Here is a 15824-nt window from a genome sequence, read left to right as displayed (position 1 = left end):
ACCATAGATCATATGGATCATTCAGTTTTCCTTAGCTATTAGCTAAAAAGTAGCGACATTATGCATAAATATTAGCCGGCGGCAGCAATTTCGCCCCATACCGCAAATCAAATGACCGCGAGTCATTCGGATCGAACATGGCAGCTTGTCGTTGTTCAAGGTAGATGGCTAAAAGGTCAGCATTCGCTGCGATAAACGAGGAAGAGGTGACTTACGAGACACCTGAACCATCTCAAACCATCTCACAGCATTCTCATCACTACCGTCCACCGCCTTCAAAAATCCCGTTTCCGGTCGTGGAGTGGCCTTTGGCGGCAGGCTGCGCATCTTGAGCAACATGTGCAGAATGTCCGAGAAGCGGTCGCCTTGGTTGGAATAGTATGGAGGACGCTTGTCCAATGGCCAGCGTTGCGTAAAGGTGTCATCGTCCCAGGAACGGAAGAGCCAGCATGCCCGCTCCACGCAGTTCAAAAGGATAAGGGCCACCAGGAAAGTTTCGAACCAGCCGCTTTGCTGGCGCTGAAGGAGTCTGCGTTCAAGATCGTTCATGACAGACTTGCTGAGTTGCGAAGCACGCTTCTCTGTCGCTGCCCGCAGCTGGCTGCATAGAAGGGAATAAGATTCTGGGTTTGTGATCTCATCAATCGGCATACGCCCGTCATCGGAGGGCTGTGCAAGAGAGTGCATCGAGGTCGGCGGCAGAGTGGGGTTACAGTATGTTTTCCAACGGAGTTCAGAATCGACCAGGATGTGTGTTGCAACCCAGAGCTCAAGCACGCGTTCCAGGAGAGTGTCCTATAAAGGTCAGATTCTGTGTTTCTTACCGAGGAATCTCGACAAACCTTCTTCACTTGGCTCAACTCTGAGGCCAGCAGTAGAGTAGGCTTCATAAAGTCGGATGCTTCTCGCTCGTAAAAGAATGGAGCAGTCTTTTTAATGTACATTTCAAGCTTGCCCGGCAGATCATCTGCATCGCTGTCGAGCAGATGCAACTCATGCAAAGGCCCCTGGAATTGGTCTTCCCCAAGGCCTTGAAGCTGCGGGTCCAATGCTGACACGGATGGCTTGTGCCCTTGGAGACCGCTGAATGTGACAAAGATCATGCTCTCTTCGAAATGCGTCACTTCGATGCGACCAGCATAGTGTTCGAACTTGACTTGGTTTCTGATACTGCTCACATCATGGTAGGCAAGCGTTGCGTGCAGGTCTATGGCAGTCAGCTAATGTCTCAAAGAGAGAGAAAATAGGGGAACGTACTTGCGTTGTAGAGTTCAAATTCTTCAGCAATACGTGTCCTGATACACGGATGCTTCCAAAGACGCGCACTTTCAACGCTGGCGCAGGTCGTACACGGGCTGTCACCGGAGCACTGAACAAGTCAATATCGACCCTAATACTCACATCGGAATGAACATACCGGCTTCTTAAGCATACGACAACGAATGCATGCACCCCGTTTCCTAACTTCCTGAACCTCCCTACGACGAGCCGCAGAGAACCGTCCGCGCACCTTGGGTTTTGACGGCTTGGTCGAGTTACCGAACTCATTAACAAACCCCTTGGCCTGGGAGTTCGGATTCATAGCAATCGGACGAGGGAAAGTAGCGGCCCGTTGCGTGGCAGCGGTCAACGAGGGATCGTGTTCTTGGAGACTTTCGAAGAGGAGCTGTTCATGGGTAGAGAGCTGTTGGTTCCAAGGCGCCAGTCTTGATAGACCCTCTCCAAGACCTGTACCATCGTGGTCCAACGACAAGCCTTGTGGGACCATCTCACTGGCCGATGCGGCAATCATCGAGAGTTGCGACTGGCGAGCGTTCGCTCCAGGATCAGGTGTCAATGATGCCTCCAACTGAGGAGATGCGGACGAGGTTTGATCTTGCGAGGTATTCGGAAGAGCGGGGATACCGGACGTGCTGGGTTGAGGAGAGTCTGGGACTGTTGTTTGTTAATCAAGTCCACAATGCAGACGCGACAATCAACTAGCCAACTTACTTTGTGGCTTGATGTCTTCTTCAAGATTATCCGGCTGGATCGGATTACCCTGGAAGCCTTCTGCCTCGAGCGCTGGGTCGACGACAACAGTCTTACCCCCGACAGTGGACTGGGTGTACGCGGGAGTCCCATTGCTGTTGCCATTGTTGTTCCCACCATTGTTACCATTGTTACCCCCCTGACCCCGTTTACCGGTATCGGACGCGCCCACCTGTCTCGACGCCTCGGCCAAAACGTTCAAACCATCAAAGTTCTGACGAGTGGTAAAAGGCAGATCATCGACACCTTTGCCTTTTGCCGCCCTTGCAAGGTTCGGATCTTTGTTTAGATCGCCGTCGGCCAGGTCGGGAAGTTCATGGAGTCGTAGCAGGACGCGTTGGCGGTCACGGAGGGGAATGGCCTGGCATTTCTTGACCAGATGGTTGGTTAAGCTATCGATGCGACCTTTGGGGAATTTCTCGCCGCAGGCCTTGCAGGTGTGTTGGTAGCGATTACTGGCATCCTCGAGCTTCTGGCCGCGAATGAAGAACTCGAGAATGAGCTGGTTTGGTTTGCGACCCATTGCGGGTGTTTTAGTCGAGGCGTCTATGGTTGCGATGGGAGAGGGTTGTGGCGTCGTGTTGTTGTATTATTATTATTGTGGTGTTTGTGCGAAATCGAGGAACTAACACGTAATGCGCAAAGCGAAACCACGAGAAAACAGAGAGTCAAGTAGCAGACTCCAAAGCAACCCTACCAACAAACCTAGGGTTAGTATAGTTTTTGTAGGGATCGTGGCAGAATCAATAATACTGCCGCAAGAATCAAGACCGGAATTGATAGAGGGGTGTGGGTGGTCGAAACTCGATGGCAAAAAAGGGTGTGGCAGCCACACGGCGAGGAAAACGCACCACTTGCGCAATTCTTTGCTGGGATCAATTTCCTTATCAATCAACGTCGAGAACAAAAAAGACCACTCCAAAACACAACAGTAGCTGAACTTTTGGTCACCGCGAAATGTGAGACGAACGCCCGTTACGTCGAAGGATGGCAAAAACACGCCGACAGTGGGCGGTCTGGAAACAAGGCAAAGGCGGCTTGCTGCGATGGCTTCACCGCACAAAAGGCGGTGATGAGATCGGTCAGAGTCGAGATTTACCAGAGATGAAAATATACGAAGAGTATACGGTTGATGGATGAGAGAAGGATGGAAGATGGCGGGTGTTGATGGCGAAGACGAAGATGAGAGAAGAAGGAAGGAGAGAATTCCAGTGACGAGCTCGACTGTACTACAGCTCTTACTACTCAGCTATCGCTACAATAGGCAAGAGACCGCTCTTCCACTGCAATCCACTTTACACGATAACAAAATAATTTTCATCAATTTTTTAATGATTCAGTTTTACCCTTTCTAAGGGTTTCCTTTTTCTATAGTAATAGTGTGCATTGCGGGCTTCCTCTCGTCTGTATGGATACACATCTCCAGATCCATCTGCACTCCCGTCACCGAACAAATATCATGCATTAGCGATTCTAGATCTAGCAATAGCAGGCTCACATCACGCCCCACGTCTCCAGAATAAAGATTTCAGCAAATACGATGCTCAGGAGGCCGCCAAGGCACGCCCAACAGCTCAAAGATGCGTCGTTCATCTCGTCCCTCGATCAAACGTCCCTCTGCCAACTTCTTCCGCTGCTCTCCACGCAAAACGTCCGCATAGAGCCCTCGTTGACTAAGATGCATGCCCTTCTTACTAGCTAAGAGACGCATGCTGCGGTTAAATATGTCGTTGCCCGTGAAGTAGATTAGCGCCGCTCCGATCTGGGATCCAGGCACGAAGAGCAGATCGATCCGTCGCCAAATCGGGCTGCCGGGTAGTGCGGACGCTCCGTGCCATTTAGATCCATCCCCACGGGACGTGCTAGCTAAGCTGGCTTGAAGAAATCCCTGCTGGAATAGGTTCAGGACTACGACTTCCATCATTAGGGTGCGAATCTGCTCAATGGTTGCGTCGGGTTTAGTGATTAGCATGTCGATGTCTCCCGAGCTGGCGGCCCCTCGTCGGTATGATCCACTGATTATGGCTTGCATATTGGGATCGGCCTTGTGTATGGCTTTTTGGACAATGGCACAATGTGCTTCCACTTCTTTCCGTGGAATACGTTGCGCGAAATCGTCATAGTGATCGACTCCAATCCGTTGCGACTTGGTCAGGGTCGCTTTCGTTTTCAAGTCATTAAGTGTTTTGTACCCTTCAGCGACCCATCGAGATGCTTGAGAGACGCCGGCGCCATATACTCCCAGAAACTTCTGGAGAATCAGGTCCTCCGGTGAACAGTTGGCATTCTCTAAGCGACGTAACCGGTTCGTTAAAACAATCTCCTCGACCTTGTCTGCCAGACGTGGCCCAATTCCCGTAATCACCCTAGCTTGTGTCCGTGTTACGATCCTCTTGGGTTGTCTACGAAGAGCACTAATGGCCTTGCGATAGGCAATCACTCGCCAATGATCTGCAGTTCTCTCGTAGTAATCGAGCATTTGCTGCAAAACCTCGATCGTTCGGCTGTTAGGGCTCTTGGAATCCAAATTCATCTCATGTTTCTGCATGCATGCAAATCGTTGCTGCCATGATTCAACCACTAGGTCGCGCTTTTGCACGAATTTCCCTTTTTTCCCTCCTGTTTCAGAGTCGGACTCTAAATCTGCTGTACTTGTATCTTCCTCTCCAGGTTCTAACTCGTCCAAAGGCTGTTATAGTCAGCTAAAGCATCATGAAGGTAATAACCAGTCAACTCACTAGGTCTTTCGTGACTTTGGTTTCCTCGATGATATCATCTAGGGCATCGCGTTCACGAGCAGGACATTCTTCATGCGCGCGGAAAGGCTCTGGCTCGAGTTGCTGTCGCTGGACTGGTCCCTGAACTGATCGATTATCCTGGCCACTCGACATCTGCTCTGACTCTGTCGGAGTATATTGCAGCTGCCCCTTTGGCGGCTTCAGAGGTAGAGAATCAGGCAGTGATTCCTTAACTTTAATAGACGACTCCTTAACCACAGAAGGTGTCAGGAGCCCACTGACACGAAACCGCGATTGCGCAGGATTAAGCAAACATCGAAACTTGAGACACTCAGCAGGATAGCCTTCATCTACCAGGGCGATTGTACTCGGAAAAGTGTCCAGCTTCATATGACGTACGAGATCCTCATACTTCAATCCCTTATCGACAATCACATGGGTCACATTGTCTCCCCACGACCTAGCCCAATTGGCACCGTATTCCTGTACGCGCTGGATTCGCAGACGTCGCACGGGCGAGACATCGCTGTTGGGGAAGAAGACTAGACGCAGGTTAGTCCTTAACTCCTCATCCAACACATGGAAATGGGAGGCAACTAACAGAATACAAGACCCTTGAAGATCTGCTGCTGTTCCGGTACGGTCCTGGCGGCATAGGTCCGTCTCCTCTTACAAGGAGGGCCCTCCTGTGCCCTCTCGGATAGAGTCCCAGTTGTCTTTGTGCTCTTCAGCAATGGTGGTCTCTTCGCCATGGACACCATCTCGTCTGCTCTAGACGCAGTTTCACTCCGTGACGGAGACTCGGGCACCGTATTCGTATAGGAGAGTTCCAAACTCGCCGAAGCCGACGAAGAAGTAGACATAAACGAAGGCGTAGGATCCAAAACTTCCGGGCTTCTTCTCGAAAACCTTATAAGACGAGCAAAGTCATCACCACCACAATCGTTATCGTTATCTGTCAAATCATTCAACTCGAGTCCTTTGAAGAAAGTCTCTTTATGAATATTTTTAGTCGTCGCTTCCCCCATTTTCTGGGTTGTCTGGAGTTCGACAGTAAGATTTGGTCAGCCATGGATAATCTTGTGCAGCCTGCTGCCTAGAAAATGAATAACGGTAATGTAAAATGTGGTCGAGTTGTGAACGTCTTAATGTACCACGGTCAGGGCCGGGGGAAAAACCATGGAACGGCGCGAAGTCACGAGACCACGCTGATAGGTGATAACGTCGGAGTTGAAAACATCGCGGAAGGACCAGCGGGGAGGTCGTCAATCACTCCGGTCAATATGTGGAAGCGCTCGATATCTCTCTCGTCCTCGGCAGGATATTCCCTTTTGCAAGGGGGCCGCTGTCTCAGCTGTCAATTCCGCAATCCTACCACCGCTGCTCTTCTCCGTTCGAGGTCATCGCTACGTTACTACTCGACTCCGAGTCAGAAAGAAGACGAGCCGACATCTACTCCCTCAAACTCCTCGAATCGAGTCCAATTCAATCAAAACCCATCCCAATTGCAACCGAACAAACCAAATGAACAGCAAAACGCACCCCGCGCCCTGGACCGCCCAATCGGTTCCGTGATCCCACCCCAAGAAGGCCAAAACACCGGCCTTGACGAACGATCCCTCCGACAAAGACGAGATGACTTTGTCAGCTACGATAGACATATTGAGCGGCGGAAGGAATTGTATGCCTCACCTCTTTCCCCCGGTCACAAATGACACGGACTAATGCTAGTGACGTACAGGACAAAGCAAGTCGCAAAGCCCTACTTCCGTGAATGGACCAACATGCGTTACCATGAAGGCAAAACCTTCCTCTCGAACATCCGTCTCTTTAAACGCGATAAAGCCCTCTACTTCCCCAACATGTTTGGCATTACGCTCGCCTCTCCCAAACAGCCGCAGAACACGACTTCGCTCTTCAGCGGCCGGATCTCCGTTGTGAATGTGTTTTCGAGTGTCTGGGCTGAGACGCAGGTTGCTACTTTCACTAGTGAAAAGCACAACCCGGGACTTTATAAGATATTGAATGGTGTGAAGGGAGGTGTGAAGGTTGCGCAGAAGGTTGATATTAATTTGGAGGAGAATAGGTTTAAGGCGTGGTTGGTGAGGATGTTCATGTGGCAGATAAGGGGAAAGTTTGCGAAGGAGCAGCATGATCGGTATTTCCTGGTGAGGAAGGGGATTACCGATGGAATTAAGGAGAGCATTGGGATGATGAACAGCAAGGTTGGGTATGTCTATCTCTTGGATGAGAACTGTCGCATTCGGTGGGCTGGCAGTGGCCCTGCTCAGGGACCGGAGATTGATGCTTTGAACAATGGTGTCAAGAGATTACTTGAGGAGAAGAGAATAAGCAAAGAATCAGAGATGCCGGCAGAGACTTGGAGGGACGCAGATAAGGCCAAACCCAGGGTCATCGTATAATTAGTTTGGTATGTACAATAGCATAGATGTGTATAATGAGAAACCACGCTCCATCCAAAGCATTATTAAGTATGTGTTCGAGTAAGATACTCCGTTCGAACGCCTGACCCATATAAACAAGCCCATCCCAATCAACAGAATGCACAACGCAAAAGACGGAGGAAATCATCTAAAAATCAATAACATCAAGAAACAAAACCCAACAAATGCCCCCAAAATAATCGCATCCCTCCTCCTCTTCGACCCAATCTTCCCAATCAAATGATTCACCCCAGGAACCTTACTCGCAGCTCCCACAATCCTCCGATTAACACTCGCCAGCGTCTCCCTCTGCAACCCGAAATTCTCATTAATCGCATACGCCTGACTCAACACTCCATCCATTACGCTATGGCTCTGGTCGATCCGCCCCCGTTCCTCAAGCATGTAATCCGCCTCTGCGGCGGCGGGGTTGGAGGCGCGGTAGGCGTCGATGTCGGAGCGGACATTGGAGAGGAGGTTTGCGCGGTCGCGGGTCTCGGCGATGGCGGAGGTTAGACGGTTTAGTTCGCGGCGGTGGTCGGTAAGGATTTCGCGGTGGCGGGTTAGGTTGTTTTGTTTGAGGGCGGAGGAGGTCAGGGTTGCTTCGGAGTCGAGAAGGCGGGACAGTTGGGCGATTAGGGTCTCTCTCTGTCATGTCATCAGTTGTCCATTCTTGTTCTGTATATCATGCGGAACGTACTCGTTGGAGAAGGTCTTTGAGCTGCGACTCTAGGCGAAGTTCTTCCTCTGCAGGGGTTGGTGGCGGTTTGGTCATGGAGGCATATTGGGCGTATGTATGGAAGAGGTTTTCTGTCTGTATCATCATTAGCATCTGTATCCCTCATCGGTGGTATTCTGTACACACCTGCGTCTCAAGCGAGCGGGCCTGCTGCCGTAGCTGAGCCCACCCGGTTCCAGTCGAAGAAGCCATACGTTCAGATTATCAAATTAGGAGGAGAGTATCTCAAGTCGCAGGGAAGATAAGATGTGAAGAAGGACCGACAGTTAGACCAGCTACTGACAACAAGCCAACAACGACATTGCCTATCTCGGCCCGCAACAGCCATAACACCTCCGGATAACGTAAAAGCGGAGACACAGACACTGTGGCTGATATACACAGCCACATTGGGTCACGTGCCCGCTTAAGGCGGCCACACGAAACGGAAAAGCAGAAAAAAAAGCCCTAGTCCCACAACGAAAGGCAATCCCCCAATTTGACCCGGTCCATCTTCAATTCTCTCGTCGACAACCCGTACGACTCGATTTGAAGCCGCCCACCATGGTATGTTTGCGTGTTATTGTTCCTGCTGTTCTGTTCGCAATGAACTACTTTTTTTGAGGGATTTAAGATGAATTTTCAACGATCGAAAACTGACGAGTTTGCGTGATGGTAGTCGACAAAGGTCAAGACTGGTCAGCTCTGGGGAAAGAGCAAGGATGATCTCACCAACCAGCTGGAGGAGTTGAAGACCGAGCTTAACCAGCTCCGTGTCCAGAAGATCTCTGGCGGTGCCTCCTCGAAGACCCAGAGAATGTGCGTGTTTTATCCCGATCCTAGAATTTCCCCCCGAACACGAACCCGGTCGCATGAGGCGAAATATACAAGAGGAGGAATGACAGGCAAAACAACAAAATCGACGCTGCACTGCAATCGCATCACACAAAAATACGACCAATAAATACTAACTAAATTTACAGCCACGACGTTCGCAAGTCGATCGCCCGCGTTCTCACCGTCATCAACCTCAACCAGCGCGCCCAGCTCCGTTTGTTCTACAAGAACAAGGCGTACCTCCCTCTCGACCTCAGACCCAAGTACACCCGTGCCCTGCGCCGCAGACTCACCAAGAACGAGGCCTCCAAGAAGACCCAGAAGCAGGTCAAGAAGGAGATCCACTTCCCCCAGCGGAAGTACGCCATTAAGGTATGACCGGTCTTTCCTGGTGGAATTTGGATATTGTGTCGGTAATATTTGGGTTGGCTGTGGACGTGGCTGATGGCTTTCTTTTTCGTGCAGGCTTAAATAAAAGATGGGAGCGGATCTTGGAGTTACGGGAACAAGTCGTTAGTAGAATGACGAGTTGACTTAGACCTTGCGTGGGTCGGTTTCAACGAAGTTTCTTTTTTCAGCATACAAAAAAGGACCGTTTTGATTCTGTATCGTAGGGATGCAAATCGATCTTAAATGAAGCTTTCTGAATGAGTAATGAATAGCCTCCGACTATCTCTTCCTCGCGAAAACACAACCCAATATTAGATCCATAATCGATTAAACTACAATATCTATCTAACAATAACCCCATGCAATAATGTCAAGACCCCTGCATCAACCCCGGTGTCCTCGACTCAGTTTGCAACCCCGGCGCCGGTGGCGAAGTAGACGACCCCATTGAACCATCCAACTGACCACCCGGCAACCGCGACTCCAACGCCCACATCCCACCACAAATACACGAGCGCAACAAGCCTAGTCTCGCAATCATCTGGAACGCGGGCAAAGACCGCGGCGGGTGCGTATCGCTCGAGACCTCACAACATCGAATGCAGCGTCGGATGCGCTGTTCGGCGCCGGCCTTGTTGTCATCGTTGGTAGGCGTAGTGGTGTTCGTCCTAGACCCAGCGTCCGGAACAATAACCCGCAACGGGATCTTCTTGAGAATATCAACATCCCTCGTCCGCCTATACACTTCCGTCCGCTTATCATCCCCAACCCCCAACCACGTATAATCCCCCAAATAAACTGCCAACCGATCAACCTCGCCCCTAACCGCAGGGACCACGGATCGAAATATCGCCGAAACTGCATTAACCAGAACAGGTGGGATCCTCGCATTCACAAGTAACTCCTTCTCCGGTCCAGGGCGCTCTGTATCCCCGAACCCAGCGCCGTGGTACGCATGGCGCACGGCGGAGTCGACGCCCGCTAGGAACTTCTCGTAGACGTCGATGCGCACGGGGGAGGTGTCGAGGAGGTGGCAGGTTTCGGAGTAGTAGATGCGGGAGTCGCCGGCAAGGTTTGCGGCGGAGGGGTTGTAGCCTGAGTGTACACCGCGGAGGCCACGGCAGATGAAGCGGAGGAAAGTGCGGGACATGCTGGAGAGGAGGATTATGAGGGGGAGGGAGGTTGTTGTTTTTACTAGTATTGTCAGAATGATAGCAGTGGAAGTGAGGGAGTGGTGCTTACGTTTCTGAGTAAAGGCCTCTTGGTCGGAGAGGACGCTTTCGAATTCATCTGCCAGGTCGAAGACTTCGTTTAGGATGTATTGGGAGAAATCGAGGACCCATCTGGTATTACCCAAGACCATCCGCAGTACGTCTGTTGACATTAGCATATTGCATACTATGCTCAGTGACAGAACTCACCCGAGTCATGAGGGTCTGTCTGAGTACCCTTGATGTACTGGAAGAAATAAGCAAACAGAACAGCCCCGTGGCGAAGATGCAAGATCGCCCAGGGAACAGCAGACGTAAAGATCCGTGGTTTGTATCTATCTCTGAACCCCAACGCGGCTTGAAGGCTAAGACAGCGGGGGATGTATGGGTGGTTCATGAGTTTGTCCTGATCCACAGTGAAGTTGCAGTTAATGGGTAGTGCGCGGTATATTTCGTTAAGGAACGCAGTTTGAGCCTCTGTGTGTTGTTAGAGGGGAAGTCCTGAAAAGGAGTATAGAACTGACCAGATGAGAGTTGGCGCATGACAAGCATCAATATATCGTCCGTGTTGATGTCGCTTCCACAACCCCGGCAGAACGCCAGTGTAAGCGCCGCAATGGCTGCAGAGAATTTACCTAAAAAATGTTAGTCCAGATCAGTTAATCCAGGGACACCAACCTACTCTCGTCGAAAAGGCCATTTTCTGCCCCGTACGAATGCTCCATAAGCCTTAGTTGCATTTGCCCCTCGCTATCTAGCATGACAGCACCACAAGCACTGGGAGAGAAACTGATCTGAAGGCCTGAAACCTCTGGGGGAGAATGGAATCCTGCTTGGGTTAAGCATGTTACTGTCGAGTTATCGTCTGTCCCATTGAATATAGCCATAGTCTTCGGATCGTAGAAAGTGATTGAGCTGTCGTCGTAGGTGATGGCCAGCACAGTGCCATGTTCTGCCTGATCGACTGAAATCACGTATTTGTCAAAATGGATGTCTTCGAGCCGGCGCAGCTCCATTTTTGGCTACCATCGTGAGCAACTGATTCCATACATCGAGTTATGTACTAGAGACGCACCTTAGCTTGAGCATTATGGTTCTTTTTCGACGCCACCTCGTCAAACTTGGGGTGGAGGTTTTGTGAAGCTGCTTCTAATTGCCATCGGACAATGATGCTCGCAGAACCATTTTGTTCTGTGTGATCAGGCGTGGCAGGGACAGGGTTCGAATAGACCGCAAGGATCCAAGGATTCGCCGTGGAGCCCGTCGGGTTATCGGCAGCACCAGGAATAATCTCCAAGTGAGTCAGGGCATAAATAGAATTGGTTGATAATGGCGCTTCTTCATTTTCGCCTGTGCTGCGATATGCGTTCCAGAAGCCACTAGGTGTTTCGACGTTGCCGTGTGCAAAACGAAAACTCGGCACAGGAAAGAGATTTGACTGTTTGGGTGAACTTGGGTCCCATTGAGGAGGATTCCACGAGACGTGAACGCGATAGACACAAATTTTCTGGCATACTGAATGAGTAACGACAATGATACCGGCTTCGCGTTGTTAGTCTAGTTGCGTATCAGGGGGAACGGATTGGCTACCTTGAGTTGCTACCAGAGAAGCATGGGTCAGGAGCCTGTCAGAGTAGCTGGTGTTCTTTAACTCTGCAGATATCTCTGCCCATCGACTATCGGGGTTCTGGTACAACAGCTTGATCAGGCCAGATCTGGTCACGCAAATCAGGGCTGCTTTATTTGCCGGATGAAAAGGACCAATTGGACGACGTCGAAAGGGAGCATAGGCCCAACGACCATTTACTTTGGCTGCTTGGAGAAACGCGTGGACCTGAAATGTTCAACACACGATCAACAGTAATTGGGGAAGATGGCATACCGAACGCTGCGTGTTCAGCCACATCATACCAACAACTTGGTTTATCTCATCATCAGGGTCAAAAGCTGCCTGGCGCTGGCCAGCAATGCTATTAAGAGCAATCGAGATAGAATAGATCGATACGCGGCCCGACGAGTCCACAACGGCCAATTCCAACCCGCTTTCATTCCAACAGATATGGACCAGTGGATGATTTCCATGGGCCTCAGTAACCGGGAACAAAGGCGTATCCTCGCTGAGACGCCACCTGCCATCGGAGGGTTGACAATGAAGATAACGGACGTTGACCGCTAACCCGTCTCGGGAGATGTACGCGATGCACCCGAGCCGTGACCAAGAGATTTTTCTATGCCAGTCAGTATATTCACATATACATCTATACATATACAGTAATCACATACTGGCAACATCCTAATAAGCGCATTTCATCTAGCCGCTGAGCTAGACCTTTAGGAGCCGTTGGAGACAATCCCAGCTCGAGAGAGCCGGGCTCACCAAACAAGTCGTCCACGTTGATGTCGTGGTCCATCATCAAGGGCGTACTAGGAAGGCAGAATAAAGAGAAGATTAATGCACCATTATTTTCTGGGCAGTTGCAATATGGAACTGACGAACAACCAACGTATACGATTAGAACCGGAGCAGAACAGCAAAAAAAGGGTATCTCAAGCCATAGGCCGGCAAAAAGAAGCAATAGAAGCAAAAAAGAGAAATATCACGACTCATACAACCATCTCTATCCAGAACAGCATCGCTGCTCGTTTTGATCGCCTTGACTCGCATATGAGCGGCTGACTCAGCGGTCAGGTGAGGTCATGTGCGGTCGGTAGCCGTGCCAACGGGAATAGCCAATAGTAATTAACAGTGTTACCCCACCAAGTTAGCTCCCGTCAGATCCGAAATCTTGATTGGTTGTATGCACATCCGCAAGATGAGGTAAGCATCGATGCAAAATCAAAACACGATCAAAACAATTCAACGTTGATCGATGGGTTACAATCATAAGGATATAAGAATATCAGATGGATTATGGTCATTCCCACTGCCCTAAAAGACAGGCAGACATAGACCGTATAAGCATATGTACAAGTGCTGTTCAATTGAAAAGCGTCCACACCGTACCTGTACAGTAGAGTAGCAGTAGCATCACTCCTCAACAACCCGCAAGAATGATGTCCATTTAAGAACATCAGCAGGAGAACTCGCTCTTAATTAACCTATCAACTGCATTCCTGGCGTCGTCTTCGCTGTATCTGCTGTTCGCGGGGTCAAAACAAACATTCTTTTTTTTTTTTTTCTTTCTTTTTCTTTTTTCTTACTCCATAGCGTAGTACTCCATGCTACTACTGTGGGCGGACCCAAGCGAGCAGATCCAAGTCTCTTCTTGTCATCTGTCGGCGCGCGATTAAATTCTCTTGGGGCTGCTACTTCTCTTTTTCAACCTCCTCTTTTCAGCCCTGTCCTGGCCGATATTGGCAATTTTGGCATTCATTCACTGCGAGACCTTTCTTTCTTATGTTCTTGGATATTTTCGTCTACCCTTATACCCGTCTCCTTCCCCATGATTGAATTTTTGAAGCGGTTTCCCTGATTGTGGTCCTTTTCTCTGACCTAACCTCACCCCTACTCCCACTACGACCACACCACTACCATCCTGCTACCACGATAACGACAACGAGTTCTATTCTACTATATCGCCATGGATGATGACTTCTCAGATGCCTCAGAGCTAAGCTCTCCTCCATCGTCTCCCATCGCTCCTCCTGGCTTCTTCCCTTCGCCGCCGCCATCACAGGAGGACAAACGCCAAGAAGGGCCGCCCGCCAACAAGCGACGCCGAGTCGCGACCCCAAAAGTACCCAAGGAGCGCGTTTCTCGCGAGCTCGACCTCACGCCAGATTCGCCTTTGTCGCAGGAAGAACAGCAATCGCAAGTTGATCTACTCGTCAAGACCCTTCAGAAACACCGCAAGATTGTCGTCATCGCCGGTGCGGGCATCTCAACCTCCGCGGGTAGTACGTGTCTTACCTCACCTCTACAACCATACTCCACGAGCTAACATCTGACGACTTAACAGTTCCAGATTTTCGTTCCACTGATGGCTTGTTCAAGTCGTTACAGAAGAAGCATAATCTTAAGGCGTCTGGGAAACTCCTTTTTGACGCCTCCGTCTACCAAGATGATACCCTGACCGCGTCGTTTCAGGACATGGTGCGGTCGCTGTCGGAAGAGGCTGAGAAAACCAGCCCCACGGCCTTCCACCACATGCTGGCCTCTCTTGGGCAGGAGAACCGTCTCACGCGGTTGTATACGCAGAACATTGATGGTATTGAAACGTCTATGCCCCCGCTGGCGACCCAGGTTCCCCTCAATGTCAAGGCCCCATGGCCACGCACAATTCAGCTCCACGGCAGTCTGGATAAGATGGTCTGCCAGAAATGTCGTCACCTGGGAACCTTCGATCGCGACATGTTTGCCCGCCCCGATGCCCCTGAATGTCCCGAGTGCTCGCGCACCAACCAATTCCGCCTCGAAACCGGTCAGCGCAGTCATGGTGTGGGCAAGATGCGACCCCGCATTGTCCTCTACAACGAACACAACCCTGACGAGGAAGCCATCACATCAGTCATGAACGCGGACATTCGCTCGCGTCCGGACGCGTTAATCGTCGTTGGCACCAGCATGAAAATTCCCGGAGTGCGTCGCCTGGTGAAGAGCCTCTGCCATGTGATTAAGGGTCGCAAGAACGGAGTCACAATGTGGATCAACAACGAGCCGCCAACGGGCAAGGAATTTGAAGACTCGTTTGACTTGATGGTCAAAGGAGACTGCGAAGAAGTCGCCAGGTTAGCCAACCTGAAACGCTGGGACGACCATACGGCAGAATTCCTCGAAGAGTCCGAGATGGAGCGAGCCAAGGGCAAATTGTCTGTTGTCATCGAGACGCCCAAGAAGAAGCAGAAGACCATCACGGCCTTCCCCACGCCGTCATCCAGTCACGATGAGGATATGGAGCTGCCGCATAAAGCACCTGCCAAGGGTCGTCCCAACCCAGCCAGTCGCGGACGTAACCTCAAGGATGTCCTTAGTGCCGCTAAGACGAATCCTCCGAAGAAACAACCCGCATCCAAGAAGCCTGCCGCTAAGCCCAAAGCTCCCAAGAAGGGAACCAGGGCACAGCCCAAGAATTCCAAGATTACCAAATTCAGCGCAGTCACCAAGGGCACAACAGCAGGCGCCGACAAACTTTCCAAAGAAGAAGCATCCAAAGCTATGCTTCCACTTCCAGCCGGAGCAGCCCGCACAAATGGCCCTATGTCTCAGCAGACGGGTGATAAGTTGGATACGATTCACTCGCCTTCGATTCCGAAAGGATTCGACAATCTGTTGAACCGGCCCGTGTGACTATTTGCAGGAGTTCCCATCGTTCTGTCTTCTTCTTTATTATTCTGGTGGCAATGGGTTTAAGATACCAGTGTTACATGCTCATGGCGTTTTGGTCATTTTCTTTCTTTCTCTTTTTTTTTTTTTTTTTTTTTTTTTTTTTTTTTTTGGACGTCCTACTTGGTTACC

The 15824-nt window shown here is 50.5% G+C and overlaps 7 protein-coding genes across 7 annotated transcripts; 3 read left to right on the top strand and 4 right to left on the bottom strand.

The window, feature by feature from the left end:
- Positions 1–58: 58 nt before the first annotated feature.
- On the bottom strand, positions 59–2554 carry EURHEDRAFT_465313 (uncharacterized protein; the record flags this gene model as incomplete). Its single annotated transcript, XM_040785017.1, has 6 exons — positions 59–168; positions 216–795; positions 843–1207; positions 1258–1369; positions 1418–1929; positions 1993–2554. The coding sequence occupies 6 exons, from the start codon at positions 2552–2554 to the stop codon at positions 59–61; spliced, it is 2241 nt and encodes a 746-aa protein (XP_040634872.1).
- Positions 2555–3388: 834 nt separating this feature from the next.
- Positions 3389–5826, bottom strand: EURHEDRAFT_416625 (DNA-directed DNA polymerase IV). Its single transcript, XM_040783008.1, has 3 exons — positions 5371–5826; positions 4770–5311; positions 3389–4720 (listed from the first exon to the last, which is right to left on the bottom strand). The coding sequence occupies exons 1-3, from the start codon at positions 5795–5797 to the stop codon at positions 3560–3562; spliced, it is 2130 nt and encodes a 709-aa protein (XP_040634871.1). The 5' UTR covers positions 5798–5826; the 3' UTR covers positions 3389–3559.
- Positions 5827–6052: 226 nt separating this feature from the next.
- On the top strand, positions 6053–7192 carry EURHEDRAFT_518540 (mitochondrial ATPase complex subunit ATP10; the record flags this gene model as incomplete). Its single annotated transcript, XM_040786692.1, has 2 exons — positions 6053–6450; positions 6511–7192. 2 exons carry the CDS (start codon positions 6053–6055, stop codon positions 7190–7192), a joined length of 1080 nt encoding a protein of 359 aa, XP_040634870.1.
- A 165-nt stretch (positions 7193–7357) lies between these two features.
- On the bottom strand, positions 7358–8144 carry EURHEDRAFT_465288 (putative vesicle transport v-SNARE protein Gos1; the record flags this gene model as incomplete). Its single annotated transcript, XM_040785015.1, has 3 exons — positions 7358–7861; positions 7914–8027; positions 8079–8144. The coding sequence occupies 3 exons, from the start codon at positions 8142–8144 to the stop codon at positions 7358–7360; spliced, it is 684 nt and encodes a 227-aa protein (XP_040634869.1).
- A 234-nt stretch (positions 8145–8378) lies between these two features.
- EURHEDRAFT_248494 (60S ribosomal protein uL29) lies at positions 8379–9384 on the top strand. Its single transcript, XM_040778096.1, has 4 exons — positions 8379–8498; positions 8611–8750; positions 8915–9140; positions 9234–9384. Exons 1-4 carry the CDS (start codon positions 8496–8498, stop codon positions 9237–9239), a joined length of 375 nt encoding a protein of 124 aa, XP_040634868.1. The 5' UTR covers positions 8379–8495; the 3' UTR covers positions 9240–9384.
- A 144-nt stretch (positions 9385–9528) lies between these two features.
- Positions 9529–12783, bottom strand: EURHEDRAFT_518536 (mediator of RNA polymerase II transcription subunit 16; the record flags this gene model as incomplete). Its single annotated transcript, XM_040786691.1, has 9 exons — positions 9529–10352; positions 10401–10532; positions 10580–10846; positions 10894–11004; positions 11052–11391; positions 11445–11911; positions 11960–12203; positions 12252–12597; positions 12653–12783. 9 exons carry the CDS (start codon positions 12781–12783, stop codon positions 9529–9531), a joined length of 2862 nt encoding a protein of 953 aa, XP_040634867.1.
- Positions 12784–13583: 800 nt separating this feature from the next.
- On the top strand, positions 13584–15782 carry EURHEDRAFT_416619 (putative SIR2 family histone deacetylase (Hst4)). Its single transcript, XM_040783007.1, has 2 exons — positions 13584–14266; positions 14329–15782. Exons 1-2 carry the CDS (start codon positions 13951–13953, stop codon positions 15654–15656), a joined length of 1644 nt encoding a protein of 547 aa, XP_040634866.1. The 5' UTR covers positions 13584–13950; the 3' UTR covers positions 15657–15782.
- The last annotated feature ends 42 nt before the right edge of the window (positions 15783–15824 follow it).

This window comes from Aspergillus ruber (assembly GCF_000600275.1).
Source record: "Aspergillus ruber CBS 135680 unplaced genomic scaffold scaffold00037, whole genome shotgun sequence".
NCBI classification, from domain to species: domain Eukaryota; kingdom Fungi; phylum Ascomycota; class Eurotiomycetes; order Eurotiales; family Aspergillaceae; genus Aspergillus; species Aspergillus ruber.
This window is presented reverse-complemented; position numbering and strand designations above follow the sequence as displayed.

Excerpts from the sequence above, each read along its gene's own strand:
- EURHEDRAFT_416625 (XM_040783008.1), bottom strand. The coding sequence starts at position 5,797 with ATGGGGGAAGCGACGACTAAAAATATTCATAAAGAGACTTTCTTCAAA. Across the intron at positions 5,312-5,370 it reads CTTCAAGGGTCTTGTATTCT|TCTTCTTCCCCAACAGCGAT; the intron begins GTTAGTTGCCTC and ends ACCTGCGTCTAG. Across the intron at positions 4,721-4,769 it reads CCAAAGTCACGAAAGACCTA|CCTTTGGACGAGTTAGAACC; the intron begins GTGAGTTGACTG and ends TGACTATAACAG.
- EURHEDRAFT_248494 (XM_040778096.1), top strand. Across the intron at positions 8,751-8,914 it reads TCCTCGAAGACCCAGAGAAT|CCACGACGTTCGCAAGTCGA; the intron begins GTGCGTGTTTTA and ends CTAAATTTACAG.
- EURHEDRAFT_416619 (XM_040783007.1), top strand. The coding sequence starts at position 13,951 with ATGGATGATGACTTCTCAGATGCCTCAGAGCTAAGCTCTCCTCCATCG. Across the intron at positions 14,267-14,328 it reads CATCTCAACCTCCGCGGGTA|TTCCAGATTTTCGTTCCACT; the intron begins GTACGTGTCTTA and ends ACGACTTAACAG.